We start from the raw sequence: 19067 nt of genomic DNA on the forward strand, positions 1-19067 counted from the left end.
GTAGATGGTCTTCTTCTACCCTTGTAACTCAAATCACGCTGTGATTCCACGATAAATGTGTGTAAGTGCGTGTCATGTACATCAGCAAACTTTAAGCTGGACTAGGCAGTGAGAGGAAGCCAGCATCTCAGAGGACTCAAGGACTGAACCAGTGTCTTGGTAAAGTGCCACGGCTATTTAGTTGGACTTAGCACCAGCAGTGACATTTGAGGAATCTGTGAACACAGGTGTGCTTATAAACCTAGAGAGGAAAGTTTTGAGGGTTTTTGCTGGTGAACTCCAGCCCTGATTGGCTGGAGAGAAGGAACACTGACCAAGCTGTCTGCTTTTCTGTTTCTATCAGATCATTTGGCACTTAGGTGAGTAATGGCACTGCTCTGTCTGCTAGAACCTCTCTGGCCAGCTGAGCACCTGAGAACAAACATCCAGCCCTACTGCTGGTTGGATCTGCAAAAGGGAACATCCCATCCTTCTTACAACTCATGAATTATATTTTTGCACTGCAGAAGCTTGCTTGGTAGTTAAATCTATCTGTTCAAAACAGTAACAAAAAACAAACAAACAAACAAAAACCATTAAGTACACCCTTACATGATCTCAGCCTGGAGAAGAGAAGGCTGCGGGGTGACCTCATTGCAGCCTATCAATACCTGAAGGGAACCTACACCCACAAGGGGAGTAAACTCTTCAAAAGGGCTGACAACAGCAGGACTAGGGGAAATGGATCCAAGTTGAAGGAGGGAAGATTTAGGTTGGATGTTAGGGGGAAGTTCTTTACAAGGAGAGTGGTTAGGCCCTGGAACGGGCTGCCCAGGGAGGTTGTGGATGCCCCGTCCTTGGATGTGTTTAAGGCCAGGTTGGACGGGGTCCTGGGCAACCTGATCTGAATGTGTGTGTTTGGTGGCCCTGCTAGGCAGGGGGGTTGGAACTACATGATCCTTGAGGTCCCTTCCAACCCGGGTGATTCTGTGATCTCCTACAGAACATTAATTTTTCTCATCTGCCACAGAAAATGACTCCCAGTCCAGAAGAAAAGAATGGTGAAAAAAAATAAAAAAAAAAAGCTTAAAATGATATTATCATTCAATACATTGGATTTATCAAACTACCGAGCAGCTTATGAGACCTCTGATTGGCCTCAGCATCATATACAAAACATGAATCACTTTGTTAAAGAAATAATGTACAAGTTTTGTAAGTCAAGAAAAATCTGGACATGGCACAGGTTTTGTCACCAGTCTTGCCCCTATGCAAGAACCAAATTACAAACTATTTGTCTTAGAAGGATCTGGACTCACTTCTTAATGTCTAGAGCATTTTGGCTGGATTTCTGCTACTCTTTGGAGGTTTCCCAGCAGAAACTTTAAATCAATTACTACTGATCCAAAAAATGCCTCCGTCTGGAGTTTAACCTAAACCAAAGTTTTTTCACATTCCAAAGCACTGATTAATTCACAAGTTTCAAGTTGTAGTCATAGACCAGTATTTCACACCTCTGATTTAATAAGCTTATCTATTTTATTTTTCATTTCAAAAATTTCTTGGTATACCATACCTGCAGAATCTCTTATCTAGCCCAACTTCTACAGCTTTTATGAGACTAAACTGTCAACAAGCCCATTTAATTGCAACTTTAGAAACTGATCTTGGATTTTTTTATTATTATTTTTAACAACATGAGCTGAAAGGAGGATATGTTGACAAGAACAAGACTTCCTTATAAAAATCTAGATGAAAATTTCAAGTCTCTACTATTAAACACATTAGCAGCTCTGATGTAGAAGCTGCAAGATGCTGGTGATACCAGATATCAAAACTTGGGGCAGAAGTTGGCACTTTCAGTTACACTTCGACCAAGAAGTACAAAATAAAATAGGCAAAACAAACACTATCTGCTTTCCAGTAAACAAAGTACAAGCAAAATATAAATACTTCTTTTGAATCTCAGAAATGATTCATATTTCACCATAACTGCACTAATACATCCGTTTGGCACTAACTTGATGTGCACTTTCTCTGAAAGAAGGTTACACTGTCCAATGCTAAGCTTGACCGCTTTTTCATTAAGCTGGAGGTGCAGTCTTTCACTTTAATGAAGGCACAAATAAGCACAGCTATGTGTGAATGTATGAATGCGTAAGGTAAAACAACTGTTTTTCATCAGAGAAAGTCCTAATATAGCACATGGAAAGTTTGGGGTTTTAGCTGGCATTTAAAACAAAAGCATTGATGTTTGTGTCCTGTTTGATCAGTTATCACTTGATGCACTGCATGTTTACACAGTGAGCACACAGGCAAGTGAAAGGGGTCAATACACACACGCTCCATCCAGAAATTCCCCATCACAACAGCAAAGCATTTGCTCGATGCCTGGCTGCTACTTACCTTACTTGAATTTTCCACTGCAACAATATCAGTCTGAATAAAGTAAAGATCCAGTAGTATTTTCTATAAAACTTCAATTACCTTATTTTGATTAATCTGATCACTGTTCCCATGGAAATTAAGTTTAAAGGCAGCTGACTGCCTCCAGCTAAGAGTGATCTCTTTACTTGCACATTTCAGCTGCTGGCTATTGAACAGGTCTCCAAAAATCACTTTGGCTTCAAAGTTACACTTTAAATTCACATGGCATTTCATATGGAATAACACCTTGCATTACATTTTTTTGAATGCAGTAATTTTGATGGAAGCAAAATGACTCAGTGCTTCAACGCTAATTACTCCAAATACAAATGCAAACTGCTGTCAGACACCATCAGGCTTTCCTACAGTATATTTTTTTCCTCTATACTTTCATCCTTAGGTAAGTAGGAAGCATACGATCAAGCTTTATTTTAGTAAACAAATTAGATCATTACCTACAAATACTTTAGATCAGAAGATCACTGAAATTCTGTACATACAAACCAACAATGACCTGGTTTTAAAGAATGACAAAGAACTGCCTTCTATTGTCTACTCCATAGATATTAAAGAGTTCAACTGTAGTAAATTCCTTCTCCTCTCTCATAAAATTGTAGAAGTTTTTAAGCCCGCCTAGCTGTCCATATCTATCCAGTGTTTGAATAGCCAGCATGACATGAGTAAGAGCCTTATTCAGAACTTTTTTGCATGCCTTCTCTGAATTAAAGATGTAACTCTAAGAATCAATCCTTCTCTAGAGCGTGAAGAACAATTATTTTCCATTGGCCATGAATTGGTCCCAGCTGCCAAGCTCCACACTTCCACCTCCTCCTCCAGATGGTGGTAAATGCTTACTCACACCACCTTCTCCTTCATTTCTTGCCCATCTCCAAAATAAACAGCACTTCAGAACTTCAGAAGAGCTTACAGGACTTTTCCCATCACCTGGGAGGTACAGCTTTTTAAAAATAAATTTGATTGAGAACCCTGCAGTAAAGAACCGTAAGGACTTTAAATACCAAGCTACAATTTAGTGAACAAGCTATCAGTTTCAATAATTCCATCAACTCCAAGGTGGTCTGTACACATCTCAGGTCTACAACACTGTCCTAAATCCATGATCCACTCACTGAGTTTGATTTACGGTTCCATAGCTGTAACCTTCAAATCTCCAGTCCCACTTTCCCTTTTATTTTTTTCACATTTGCTGTCATTTGATAATGCTGGTCCTCTGAGCTCCTCCTGAGCTACCTGCTTATGTCTGCTCTGAAATCAGAAATGCTTCTCACCATTCCTTTACCAGGTACAAGGATACAAGCAACCAAAGCCTCTCACAAACGCACCCTGCTCCCTCCATACAACAAAGCAATTAACAGGAAAAAAAAAGTTTTTGTGAGCTTCAGAATCAGTTTCAATGAAGACTGTGTAAAGATTAAGTAAAATTCAATGGAAAATGCACACAAAGAACAATGTAATCAGATAATAACTAATATGCTACAATTAAAAAATATTTCAATAACAGCTTCTAGCTTGAAGTACAGAGACAGTCAATATCAACATCATTGGGCTACCATGAAGAAAGCCAACTCCATCCTATCTAATACATCCTTCTCATCCATCACCACACTTGTTATTCTTTGATACCTACACAGATATCATTTCCTTAATCTGTGGGTCATCCTCATCAACTGTTTAAACAATGAGTCCAGAAAAATCACTTGTGGCACACAATTGAGCAGAGCAATTCATATAAGCAGGTCTGTTTCCTCTATATTCTTTGGGAAGAATATGCAATTGTGGGGATGCTGGAGCACATGCTCAGGCAAGAGGATTCACCTTGAAGATGCACCACATGGGGGGAGAATACAGACAATTAATGTAGAACATACCTGGAGGTCAGGTGCAGAATGTCTGACAATAGTGAAGATGGGGAAGCTGCACCATACAGTCCCTCCATGAGTTCGACAAGAACCACCACGATTGTAAGATTTGGGCTATATAATCATTTGATCGAATATGCATGACAAATAATTTATACCAGGATATAGTTCTGACTATTCTATTTTTGAAGATTAGATTACTTAGAAAATATTAGTCATTAATATTCACTTTATAGTCAATAATATTAGATATTAGTTATCGACATTACAAACATGAGTATATTCTAAACTTCTCAGAACTACAAACCAAGCCACATAAAAGTGAAACTAATAGAAAATTAGCAATAATTAAGGAACACCTCTCCTATGAGGACAGGCTTAGAGAGCTAGGGCTGTTCAATCTAGAAAAGAGAAGGGGCTGCGAGGTGACCTTCTACTGGCCTGTCTGTATCTAGAGGAATCTACAAGAAAGAAACAGACTCTTTAGCAGTGTCTGTGGTAACAAGACAAGGGCAAAAAGTTTTATATTAAAAAGAGTAGATTTAGTTTGGATATAAGCAAAAACTCTTTTACTGTGAGTGGTGAGGCACTGGAACACATTACTCAGAGATGTGGTGGATTTCCCGTCCCTGGTGACTTTTGCAGCCAGGCTAGACCGGGCTCCGAGCACCTGATCTAGTTGTGGATGTTTCTGTTCATTGCAGGGAGTTAGACTACATGACCTTTTAAAGGTTCCTTCCAACTCTATGATTCTAAGGCTTTGCAGAGCCAGCCACCAAAATACACAATGTCACAACGAAATCAGTCTAGATTCACCAGGTATTCCTTACTTTTTGCAGTAGTTATTTTCTTCCCCAGTGCTACATACTGCTTTTTAGTTGTATGATCTCTTCCCTGTCAAGAGAAACAGCAACCCCACATTGTTTTCTTAGTCACTGAAGATCATAGAATGGCTTGGGTTGGAAGGGACCTCAAAGATCATCTAGTTCCAATGCACCTGCCATGGGAAAGGCTGCCGACTGCTAGATCTACATCAAGCACTAGATCAGATTGCTCAGGGCTCCACCCAGCCTGGCCTTGAACATCTCCAGAGACAGGACATCCACAACCTCTACAGGCAGAGTACAGAATTGGCTAAAGAACCGTGCACGCTCTGAATCAGTCAATGCCAATTGGTAAAGTACAATTGGTTAAAAAGCCTAACAGAGAGGCTTACTCAGTGTTTGAGCATTACATATACATATGTATATACATATATACAATGAAAAATGTTTAAGGTTACATTACGAGCAGAAGCGTCATCTTGGAGCTCAGTATATAACACTAACACTATGCACTAACAGCAAGTAAGCACACATGGAAATTCTTGTAACTCCTCTAAAAACAAGCTAAAGGAGATGTTAAAACATACCTTTATTTACCTTTGTTCCTCTAATAATCCAGCACAAACAGAGTGCTCATGTGCTAGGTAAGATTTCAAGTAAATTAGTACTCTTAATTATTCAAAGGATCATCTCTTCATGATCCTTGTCATTACATCTCTACAGAGTTACTGGGATCTCCACCATATTAAAAGTAAGGAGAAGTCTGAAGACTTTTTGTAGAACTTAAGAAAGTTATGTAATAAGACAAGGAAGTAACAAATTGAGTGAAATGGAGACAAACTTTGAACATTCACTATCTACAGACAGCTTTCTCTTCCAAACAGTCACCAGTGCTTGTGGGTTCCTTCTTCTCTATACTTTGCAAACTAAAATCTAATCAACAGATTCTTTTACTGAGGAAAAAAAAAAAAAAAAAAAAGAAATCAAGACCAGTTGCATCAGTTTTTGCTGGTTTTACTTACTACAGTAGGAATGTATTGTAGGGAACTATCCAGTATTTGCAGGGTAATGGACTGGATGATCTAATACAACTTTTCCATTTCTGACTTCTTAGAACAGCTCAGGCTGATCCAAGCTCACAAAAAGATTTCTATCCAAAAGTACCGAATGAAGAGAAATCCAATGCAAGGCTTGGGTCTGTTGTTTTGTTTTGTTTTTTATCCTTTTCAACATTAAGACAGCCAGAGTAGCAAACCATGTGCCACAGCATATAACCAAACACAAAACACTATGATTATTAAATGCTCATAAAACTTACAATATCAGTACAAAAGGTAGAAAGTTCATTTTATACTTTTTAAGCATTTTGGAGCATTTTATCCACTTTAAAACTTAGAAAAACAGCTTTTCTTTATATTTGCAATTATTAAACAGCAAGGTATGATGCTCAGCTGTGAAATTTTTATTAAGCAGCGTGTCTATTTTAAATTGAGAAATACTAGTGCATAATTGGTAGCAAATCAGTGCTAATTTTCTTCCAATTTGTGAAGTTTAAAACCCACACATACCACGATCGCAACATCTCTGGCTCTAAGCTAGTGCTTCTTTTTTATTACAAAATATCTGTCATCATTCTCTGCCTGACGAATTGAAAACATTTGTCTTTGCAACAACAGTTGACTTTAAGAAGTTACAGCTAGGAAAAACAGTCTTTCAAATGAGATACCAGAACCCAGAAAGGTTTGGCACTTCTGAAGCCTTGTAACAGGGAAAAACTATGGCAGATGAGATCTTTTCTTTTGCTCTTACAGTTCCATTCCAGACAAGCTACTCACTGCCTTTTCTGAAACTTGATAGCACATTGGATAATCCTTCTAAAATGAGTTAAAGGTCAAATACGTACTATGTTTCAGATACAGCCTTGGGACACAGATATGAACTAGATAACCTTTTGAAAGTTCTTCAGGTATTTTTTCCATAACATGGCCAACAGAAAGCGAGGTCCTGCATCCTGTGACATGCATTGAGTCATTCTAGATGCTGATAAAAGCCTCAGTTCTTATTATTAAAAAAGCTGTTTTTTGAATAAAATTGGGATGGTGTATTAAAGAATAAGTGTAACTAGTAAACAATAAAGAAAAGATGCAACTTCAAGAAATAAATCTATTTGAAGAGACATAATAGGACCTCAGCATAACTGCTCGCAAGTTAGGAACTACACATTTATTTCATTCTTGGTCCTAAAATCTAAAGATAAATAATAAAGATGGTTGGAATACTTCAATGACTGCTTGCAATGAACTGCAACGAGATGTTCTTTCACTGAAGCCCAACATTTCCCAACTGCCTGAAGAGCCCTTTTTCATCTAATAAGAACAATCCATTCTGCAGTAACAAACAATTAGGACTCACCACTAGTATGAGAGCACAACTTTTCCAAACAGAATATACTCAAGATGAGTGTCATAGTTACAGTTGTGCTATGATTATTTCCTTTTGCAGGGAGAGACAAAAGGGACCACTTCCGTAAGTTCAAAAGGTTAAGAGTCTGACTCAATACAAAATTAAGAGCAAATGTTGAAATATTAATGTTTCACAGATCCACGCTTGTGTTCTAGACAGCCTTCTTTAAATTCCAATCCAGAATGAAAACTAATTTAGCTCCTGACCTAACATTTAACTTAGATTCACACTGCTATCAACCTACATTAGGAATATAATCAGTGTTTCTCTTTCAGTGATCTTCTTAGCAAGCTGAACAGACAGCTGAATCAAAGCAATACGAAGCCTGGGAATCACCACGTTTCAGAAATTTTGATTAAATTCTTGAGACAAGTGAGTTCTGAAAAACATCATTCTGCTGTTTGTTGCTTTTGTGTACTTGTGCCTATTTTTATGTGTAATTTCACAGCTAACTTGAAAATCTTGGCCAAGTTCCAACATTATCAAATCTTATCAAATCTTTTCTGGAGTAAGATTGCTGAAACAGAGGGGAAAAGGTTACATCAAAATAACAGCTTTAGTGTCAAGCCTCTTCTAGATCAACGACTGACAACTGCAACAAATTCTACTCAACTACATTCTAGTCTGGATATATTCATGGTGTGGGTTACCACCAGTTACTGACTCACTTGAGAACTAAGGATTTCCTTACAGCTTGAATTAGCTCTGTACTAGTGACCTGAGCCACATTTACCATCTTGAAGGAGTGGAACATTTCTAATCAGCTGATTGGTCCCATTTTTCTTCTGTAAGCAATTCTAGTAGTACTGGGGTTACTCTGCATGGCATGCTTTGATCCCTCATTGCTGATCATTTTTGTAGCAGGACACTTCACTTAAGTATTCTTCCAAACTTATTTTAGGTTGTCCTTCAGTCCAACATATTTATGTGCAAAACAATTTTAAATGGAGGCAAGCCAATAAAAGAAACAGCTTACTAGAATTTCAGTTGACTTTGTTAAAGGAAATTATTTTAAATTAATGTGGCTACTGAACTGTTGCCATACTTGACCTCAGAAAATATATTCCTTCTAATTTTTGCTGTGAACATTTATTTATTTAAGCTAAACTCCAAGTCTTGAATGTTGACCATAAAGAAGGCTCAGATTTCCTGCTACTATTCCTTACTCTCTTTTTCTAAACAAGGGCAAACAACATATGTTTGCTGCATTAGCATTATGCTGCCAAAACATCACTCTTAAATGAAATCATCTATGTATTTTTGGTAGAATCTTATTTAACAACTTCCACTCTTACAGAAACAGAGTTAAAACAAGGCTGTTTTGTTTTCACTGAGCAAGTTTTATCACTGGTTTACTAGATGGCGCTCAAAACATTTTTCCATATGCTCTTCTCAAAGAGAATTTGACTTAAATGTGGTTTACCTTCACCAGTGAATGAAGGCTTTTTTCACCAAACATATCCCAGAGGAAGGTCAGGTCTTCCTGGCTGTCCACATGTGGCTGCAGCTGGGCTGGCAATGCTGCCAGCAGTTCATACAGACCTATAAAATGAAAATAAAACACAAAGTGTAATCTAGGGGTGATCTCATTAATTTCACTTAACAGTTCTGTGTAATTGGCTGCCTGGAGCATGTCATTTTAACTGAATAGGGAGTCTGGAGTATCCAGCATAACATTAGCTTGTAGAATTAAAAAGAACATTTTTTAAAAATTACAAAAAAGAAAGTATTAGCAGTGTACTTTTTACCTTGTCACAGTTGTTGAGCTTCTATATCCATATGTATTTACACAAGGTTACAGAGAAATTCGTAAAGGTTTTGGGGAAGAGAAAAAAAGGACAAAACGAGAAAAAAACATACATTCCTTCGCTTAATCGTTATTCCATTTCCCTTGATGTTAGCCAAAGAGTGAAATGAGTCATGAATAGGAAAAACTTCCTTAAAAGAACAGAAACTGGATAGGGTGGTCCATTAAAAAAGGGTTCGTGGTTTCTCTAAATATTTCTTGTTAATATATTGCTTAATATTTTTTTTTATCCCGTGTTCAGTAGGAACACTTAGCAAGACAAAAGGAACTGTTATGTGTTACACTATTAAACCTTAAAAAACAAAAACAACGCAGCTTTCCCAGATACACCCCACACAGTACTATTTCAGTCATATTTTTAATTCACAGGTATTCGAGATTATCCATAGGGTGAAGGCAATTGCTGCTCCCGGTTATTTGTGGCACACCTCACCAGCAGGCTCTGAGGGGCAGACAGTAGCACAGTGTTCCACAGTAGCATGCAGCATAAAATATCCATCATGCACACAGGCTATCAAGCCGCTGTCCAAGAAATGTAGCAACAGTGTTTGCAGCAGTTTTCTTTAGGGAGGTAACCTGGCATGAGCTGATATCAATTCATAGCACATGTTTAATTTTCCAGTGGGATTACTTGGGGTAAAAAGGACAAAATGCCTTTTTTCTCCTGTCTGCTGTCTACAAAAACACCAACAGTCTCCTGGGATCCAAGATACATGGTCTTGCTATTATTTTTAGTCTGAGTAAGTGCTGCTGTTCGTCACAAGGACAGATTTACAAGATATTCTGCTAGTAAAGAACATTATTCTAAGTTATAGGTTGCCTATTGTTACTATGCCTCTTATCTCCTGAAAGCTTACGACTTCAAATATTTATTAGTAAACACAATTTCACAACCTTTCCAGGTACTGCACTCCCCTTTCAAAATCACATACAGCAACTTCGGGACCTGATTATTGAGCATTTTCATGTTTTTTACTGCCTTTCAGTAAAACATTCTGGAAACAAAAACCGTTCCTTCCAGATACATTCTTTTTGTGGTCCAAGGGTTTTTGGTGGTTGACATTCATTTTCTTAGAATCTTGCTTTTATTTAAATCTGTTCTTATTTATTCTTCAGAAATACTGTAAGAAGAGGATATAACTCAAACCACTACAATTTTGCACGGACAGAAAAAGAAAACTAAGTCTTGCCAAGCAAGATTCCATCAATGACTGAACACTGAAGGAACAGAAATTGAATGGGACTTTTGGCTTTTACCTTCTGGATTATTAGAATTTCACCACTGGGCAAAAAAAATGAAAATAAATCAGTTTTTAGGCGTGGATGTCACAGTAGTTAACAGCTGCAAAATGACACGACTATTACTTCAGCTGCAGAAATAACTAGGAAGAAGAAATAAAATTGCAAAAAAACCTATCCAATTAAATTTACTTCATTTTTAAGAAATATATTTAGAAAATTAAAATTACTTTACACTCAGCCTTACATGTCTGTGTAGAACTACTTTTGTTACTGCAAATACACTTACCTCAGAATAACTTGGAGGTTGTTAAAAAATGGAATAGAAAGCTCAATGCAAGCTTATACTGTGACATAACTGTTTAAGAACAATTCACATATGCCTTTCGGAGGAAAGAAAATATGAACTTTAGCCACTCCCTTCACATAAGAGATGTACAACAGAACAAGCTTTTTCTTTCTTGTTCACCAAATCTGCTTAGTTTTCACTTATAATCTACCATGAAACTATTCTACGTTTGTAAATGTAGCTTCTCAAACCTCATATAATTAAATCCCTGTGAAAATAAGTCTCTTGATGGGGTAACTCTTACTGTAGGAATACAAGATAATACTAAAGGTGCCTGTAGTGAGACTGGGTTTTACACACAGAACTACCTACAATTCAGGACAGATGAGTCCTGTGGGTGCTTCCATTCCTTGGGGTTTCCACATTCAGATGAATTGCCATGAGTTGCCATGGGCTAAATTTGCTCATACAGCCCTGAACTGCCCCTTCCAGGGAAATGAATGTTTTTATGTCTCAGAAGCTCTAATGCTAGCTTCAACAGCAACTTACCCAATTTATGCAACTTTCTGGGGAAAAGGAGAAAATTAGATGGGTGCCAACTTATTTTATCCAATTCTATGGTCGTGTTTCAAGTCCTGCCCTGCTTTAGCTCTGCAGCGCCGTGTTTATAGCTTTGACCCAGAAGGGGAACAAATCAAGATCCAGCTCTTCTCTGTAGCGGGAGACTGGCCACCCAGCACACAGGGAACACTATACTCCTGCTCTATAGACTCCCCTTGAAACTAAGCATTATGTAGACTGAGAGAAGAGAAAAATTTACCATTGGAGACCGTGCTTCAGCCCAACATCAAACCAACCTCCTGCAAAGCTAGCGAGCTGCACCGCAGGTGGTTCTGTGGACCAGAGCCAAAGGCCACTGCAAGCAATGCAAGTTGTTCACTGCTTTTACCACTGCCAGTCTGCTGAAATCACATTTATTTTTCAAAAATTCTTTTGGTGCCAATTGGAAACATTGAAGTGTTGCTATAGTGAGTTTTTAAAATGCTCACAGGATATGCCCTATGCTGAGATGGACTGCGACATAAATTAAAACTGCATTAAAAGCCATGGGATGAGATGTAGCTGTGGAGCAGAGAGCTGAATGCTGCCAGGGCCAGGCTGTGCTATCATCAGGCTTTGTGCAATGCCTTCTCCTCACAGCTCTGAGTCAAATGCCATGCACTGATCTTCCATTAAAAAAGGCATTTTGCACACATTTTTGGAAGGGTGCCTAAAATTTAAACTAACACACAAAAAAAGCTCTTTAAAAGGCTCTAGAAGTTGTTTAAAACAACAGAAATCATGAAAAGCTGAAAAAAAAGTCTTTTTTTTTTTTTTTTTTTTAATTCCTTATGTTGGCAACACTGTAAAGAGCCTCACAAAAAAAACAAACAAACAAACAAACAAAAAACCAAACCTGTTGCTATTCTGTTCAGGTTCTTTTTTTGTTATCATTATTTTTAGTCTAGTTTGGCTAAATTTAAGCAGGCTTTATATTCAAAATGAATCAAAGGTCCACTGGGATTTTCTAGTATCAAAATACTTCAGGTGTCAAAATTCAGTAAAGTAAACATCATGACTTACACAAGAAAAACTCATTTACTTCTATTTTTAAAAGCAGAACATCTATTCAAAGGTCTCAAGCGTCCTGAGCACACATCCCAAAAATTAACAAAGAGTTTAAACGTGGAGATGTAAGACTACTACCAGTTATAAAAAGGGAAGTCAGTCCAGCCTGTCCTACAACCTGGGGAAAAAAAATTGAAAATAAAAATCACATCACAGCATAATCATCCCTGGACTTTCCCAAATCACTGAAACAGAGAAGGAAAGATCTAAGGTTCTTTCTAGATTAAACATGGTCCCATAACCCAGTGGGGTAATAGGAGTCACTTCCAGAACAACACGGGAACCCCCAGTTTCAGATACTAGTATGCTGATATTATACTCATGTTATATAAACTAGCGACAGTGTCTAAGTTGAACTAAGATGTGAATCAAGTAGCATCCCTGTAGCACAGCAATACCAATAAAAGGAGACAAGCACTGCACACAGTAATATCATAAAACCCTTGGAAGAGAGGAAGGAAAAGTTTGCAGGTGCTCAGATGGCCTATTAAGCCTAACTACCTGAATCAAGAATAAAGAAATTTAATAAAATAATACCAGATATCCAACACTTTCACATGAAATTTATTTCTTCCATGAAAAGAAACACAGGCATTTAAAAACCAACGACTAGATAACTGTTAACAGAAACAATCTATATACAAACATGTAGATAACCTAATAGATACAGACAGCCTAAAACGAAAATGTACAAGAGCTTGTCACGGATAGGGAAACTACTCTGAAGTTTTTGGGCTTGTTGCATACACACAGTAAAACAAAATGGTTGCAAAATAAGGTTTGTAGAATTCTGCCAGCTTGGACTAAGGAAACAACTTCAAGGGAAAAATCCAGTGCTTGAAACCTCAGCATTGTCCCTGCTTCAGAAAGCAATAGACAGATTTCACACTTTGTTCTATTAATAGACTTAGACAGTTCCTGCCTTCAGAGTCTCTTCATTTTTTCCTAACCTTAATTAACACAATTTTACTAGATCTGAGTAACTGTATGTAATCTTGAGAATTCTGATTTAAAAATGCTTCACTTAATTTTGCACATGCGATTAGATTTAATGCTAAGAGACAACGGAAAGCTTTTAAATCAGAAACAATGGGACAAATAATTTGTCCAGAATTCCAGAAAACTGCTTCTTTCAGGGTGTTCTTTTCTGCAGGAGTCTGCTTGTTCCTTGGAGGAGAGTAAATGGTGAACCATTTGATGAAAGTGTTCCCGTACTGAACCACTCACACTGCGGAATCCAGATGCTCTACATTCTTGACATCAGAATGGAAAAATTTACTGTTAGTCTAGAGAAATTTAATATCACCATTCTTGTCATATCCTTCATAGCTTCATTATTAGGACAAGTCTGTGGAAGCTATAAAGTAGTGCTAAATGATAAAAAATATGGTCTGTGCATTCCATCGCTCTTGCGTATCACAGGAAAACACCAACTTTGTTTTGGTTAGTGCAAGGAAAAAGCTGGAGACAAATGGATGCACATTTGCTTTCATATGCTAATTAATTTCCTGATTTAGCATTCTGAACAATGATGCCAGACTTCCAATCAAAAATTTTTACTGTAACTGAGGGATAATAAACACTAAAGAACATATATCTAAGCCCAGAACAACACTGTAAAATTTTATTGTATTAATAAAACGGGACACACCAACCTTTAAATTTTCCACTTTGTCAAAGGTAAAATAATCAGCACCATTTGCTGCCATTTATAACAAGCTGACATTTTTTCACATTTGAACCGTATTTTACAGTTCTATAAAGGATCAGACAACACTCTCCTTACACAAAGCAAACAGCCCTGCAACAGAAACCCTCGTTCTGACATCACTGCCGCTGCATAATAAAATCAAAGTCACTAACGCTGAATATTGAAAGTTACTTCATTCTCAACTTAGAGAGCAGCATCCACGCACAAGTTCAAACAAAAACATATTCTGTGCACACACGCTTTAGGACAAACTCCACTGTCCTATCAGACTGTAAAAGGACTGCTGTGTGCTCAATCTTCTGAGCAACAAATCCTGCTTTTCTGTGCTCGATAATTCCATCGGGTATGTGGGTAGTGAGACTGCAAGAAGATACAGGGCTTCAACATCTGCTCTGTACAGAACCAGCGACTAACATGACTGTATCCTGTACTTAAAAAAAAAAGTTTACTGCTTAAAAAAAAAAAAAAAAAAAAATCTGATCTAATTTTCAAAAGGTAGGGAAGATAGAGTAGCCAGATAGACACAACATACAGGTCATCAGCGTCTGTGGAAAAATGTCTATCTTGTTCTATTTGCTAATTCATAAAGAAGCAAAATGCTCAAACCCTTGCAGGTGGGATTAATTAAAATATCAATGTTCTATTTTTTTCCTAATGAAAACAAGAACTTTGTCATGCATACCCTCAAAGAACAGGATCACATATTCAGTGACGGCAGTACTGTATTTTAATTTTAAAATTGTACCCAATTTTTATTCCTCCAAACTGCAGTAATTTGTTAACCCACCTTAAAACAACATTATGACAGACAATGTTGAAAGCAAGCAAGCATTTAAGCCCACCACTTCTAAAAATATTATTCCCTTCAAAATGGAAAAGTCTTTAGTTTTGGAACTTGGCTGCGGGAGCTAAAGAATCCGCAGTTGTTTGAAACAGTTATTGGTCTTTTAGGATTTGTCTCAACATGTGTATTTCAGATTTAGCATACCACATACCGGTGCATTCTGATTCGAGTTAAACAGTTGATCCCTTCTTGCACTCATACAGAGTAATACCAAGTTCTTGCTTGTACAGCTCCTGAGATCTGTTTCAAAACTGAAACTCAAAATATAATCGTGAGGCACTTTATCAAGAGGGATACTTTGAAAAATCATAAAATTACTTCCATAAGCTCACTGAAGGTCTGCTTTCTGCAAGAATAACACAAACGTGTAACTGATTTAAAGTGACCTATCAAGCACAAATTAATAAGCAGTTTGTGGAAGGCTCGTACAAAGATCTGACGTGTATGTTTTCAGATACTCTTGGCTGCTCCAAAGAAGCCTGCATACTGTGACACCTTGAATAACCTTGACTAACTGACTGGTCCTTTGTACAGACGTCAGCCTGGGGAGTCTTAAGTATTTATATCTTGATCTTCATCAACACTAGAGGAGGCAATAGCAAGTATCTGGCAGGCACTGAGGAAAGAACTCATTCCAGTGCTAGATGTCAGAGAAGAATCACCGGGCACGCTCGGCATGTTTAACTCTTTCTTTGCAGTTTGCAAGGCGTAATAAATGTGGCCTTTCCCATCTGCAGAAGGAGGCTATGATATCTCATGAAGAGGCTGAAAAAAGACTTGCAGCAACAGAAGTTGAGACTGTTTACCTGGGGTTAGTTGTACCTACGAATACTGAAAGCACCATCTGATTACTGTATAGTTAATCCTTTCATACCATGTCTTAAGAGTGGAAGGAAACATCCCATAATCTCCATGACAGAGATGGCAGCACCAATGCCCCAAAACAGGCTTTAAAGTAGTGGTATCTTTTTAGTGCTGTATCTCATTGTACGACTGAGTTCAATGCTTAGCATTCAAAGCAAGTTATACCATCCCAGCAGTCACGTACACATGCACATGCCTACAAATTTTGATGGAAAAATCTACAGAACTACATAGAAATACAAAAAGCTTTAAACAATCAAGTATACCATCTCTGTGGTATCAAAGGCAAGTTTATAAAAGGCAACTAACAGTGGTTACGTTTTGTATTTTACCCTTTACATTCCTAACCTGATTGAATTGTGGGTTTCATGTTTAACAAATACGTTATTTTAAGAGCAAAATCATATCTGAACTCATGTTCCATGACAGGCAACTTACAACTGTTAGCAGGGAAGCTTCTCAGTACCTGAAAGCAGTACTAAATTTCCTTCAGATTAACAGCTTTAGTTTTATTAAAACAAGCAATACTTGACCTGATGTTGGGCTGAGAAGCCACAGAACCTTTCATCTGACAGTAAAAACATACGATACGCTCTGCTAGCCGAGCTGGATCCCGGCACAGTTACATTTATGTGTTACAACATCACTGCCTGCTCCTGTCAAAGGATGTCTGACAGAAGCAGGAATTGTCAACCGTTTGTGTAATTACAGCTTCCAGCCCAACCAAAGTAGCTATATATTTAAGCCTTTGGTTAGAAACAATATAGGCTGCCATACTTTCACATTTGCCACAGAACTACACGTTGAGCACCAAGAAAAAAAGAAGCGTATGTTCATGCTGACAGACCATTTGAATTTGAAGTTAAATTTGCATCCAACAACTGTAACAGTTTTAAAGAGTTTCCCACCAGTAAATATAGCTGCACACATTTTCTGATTCCATACTGCTGAATCAGCCTAGCATAAAGCATTAATCCAAACCAGAAGAGTTTAGAGAAATTTCATTCTACTTTGAACAAGTTTTCCAACACTCACCATAAATATGTTGAAATCAAAATAAATACCCTTTTCCCAACACCAGAAATTTATATTTTAAAAAATCTGAGAGCAATTAAAGCTAGCCATACGCCTCATAGTTTTCCACATCTTTCACATTAGTGTTAGCCTACAAGCCAGTTAATGCCTGTGGCAGCTGGAGATGGGGAGCTCTCAAGAAAACACGATAAAATATAGCTATATTTATTAATTCAGTGCAAGTCCTGCCTTAGCTAGAGTATCAGCTTTCATGCAGATCTAGCCATATCTGTGCATTTCTACGAGGTGAGAGTTTCAGCAGCCTTGCAATCCCAGTGCAGACACAGCTCCGAGCGGCACACGGAGCCTCTGCTCTCACTGCTCACAATGCAGCACGAGGCAGCTCAGGCCAGGGCTCCACCACCCTGCGAGCCTTCGCCTGGCAGCCGCCAAAGGAACCGCTACTCCCAGAAATCCTCCCCCCATCATTCTCTTAAATTCTCTTTCTCTTCATCTCATAACAACGAATCCAGATCTTTGGCTACTGTTTTTTATTACATTTTTTAAATGGTCTGTAAAAACACAAGTCCCTGATTTCTAGCTCCCTCCTTCGGCAAACAACTGGCTGAAAAGGCTGAAATCTTCTGCCACTTCAGCTTCGTTTGCCCTCTGCCCCACAAGCATTTCTCATGGCCCCTCTTGGCTCCGCCAACTACTCCACTGTCATCACTGTTTCTTTCCCCTCTCTGCCTTTTTATCCTTTTCATTATCAAGCATTCTTAGGAAAAACTATGTTGAAACTTGTAATCTTAGTAAAGTGTACCAGCTGTAAATAAAGGGAAAGCATCCATCCCAAAATGGCCACAGCAAGGATAGATCTTTCAGTGTTCAGGTGATTAGAAAAACAACTTTGAACTTAGCAATGCTTGCAGCTCTCACTTCGCTGGCAGACAGCCCATGTAGATGATGGAGCTGTCATATCACCATCATGTTTTAGCAAAATATTTATACTGGCGTTCACTACAGGCACACCATGGTATGCAGCCCTAGACAGAAGTCCTGATAATTATTAAAGAGCAATAGGATATGCTACTTCACAAATATCCTGTATTTCAAATAGGTTTTCAAGCTTTATTTTGCATTATTACAAGACAGAAAACATTCAAACCAAGAGTATTTTAAAGCCAGGTGAATTTGTGATTTGGTTTGCAACAAACGTGGTTTTTCTCCATTTAAAAAGCTAATGTGTATTCAGTTTTATATGCCTATAACTGAAAAAATCTCTATCTGGCACAGCATTAGCTCCTTATATGTACTTAAGAAGGAGTTAATGTAAGCCTTGCACATTTTTACTGTCTATAACTCAAAATATTCAAATTCAAGAAACGCTTCTGACTTTCATTATACTTATGCAATCACACAGTTTTACTTGGGGATCAAACTTGGCCATTAAATGTGATTTTCCCACTGACAACACGTGAATCAGTAATACGAAGATTGCTTTGCACAGTCTTGTGCTAGTTTTAAGGGACAAACAGAGAAAGCATTTTTTAATTTGTGAGCTGAGCAAGCTTACCACAGGGTTGTGAGGAAAGAAATCTGCAACAACTTTACAATGTTTTTCACACTAAAACACTTCACAAAGCACAGTGATGTCATCTTGGCTCTACAAAAGTCAGCAATGAAGATGACATCAACTACTGTGAAGCCAGGATAGCAACCTTGAATCTCCTAAATTTGTGAATGCTAGACCTCAGACTTGCTTTACCGGCAGAAGTGCAAGTCTTTCTTCTCAGCCTTTAAACTCTATGAGACAGCCTCGCACACTGAGTTCAAGTAAATTTTTAGAACACAGAAAATGGTAAAACTTCAGATGCAGCCACACGCAGGAGCTCAGCCCTCCAGTCAAGACGCTTGCTTTAACGTTACTTGGACCCAACACTGATGGGACAGTAAGCCTTCAGGGAGGAGTAGGATTGCTCGTATGTTGTCAGCAAGTTGAAAAAAGATATATTCTGTGTGTGTGTGTGTGTGTGTGTGTGTGTGTGTGTGTGTGTG

The 19067-nt window shown here is 38.0% G+C and overlaps 1 protein-coding gene across 4 annotated transcripts in view; it reads right to left on the reverse strand.

Moving 5' to 3' along the window:
* The window catches only part of MPP7 (membrane palmitoylated protein 7), a 143428-nt gene that overhangs the window by 77161 nt on the left and 47200 nt on the right, over positions 1-19067 (reverse strand). For all 4 annotated transcript variants that reach the window (XM_042816650.1, XM_042816649.1, XM_042816653.1 and 1 more), the window contains one exon: positions 8997-9115. In XM_042816650.1, coding sequence (XP_042672584.1) covers positions 8997-9115 — 119 coding nt within the window. The remainder of the gene's footprint in view (positions 1-8996; positions 9116-19067) is intronic.

The sequence above is a fragment of the Centrocercus urophasianus genome, unplaced genomic scaffold, assembly GCF_019232065.1.
Source record: "Centrocercus urophasianus isolate 14NV4802_14NV808 unplaced genomic scaffold, USGS_Curo_1.0 seq_16, whole genome shotgun sequence".
NCBI lineage: Eukaryota > Metazoa > Chordata > Aves > Galliformes > Phasianidae > Centrocercus > Centrocercus urophasianus.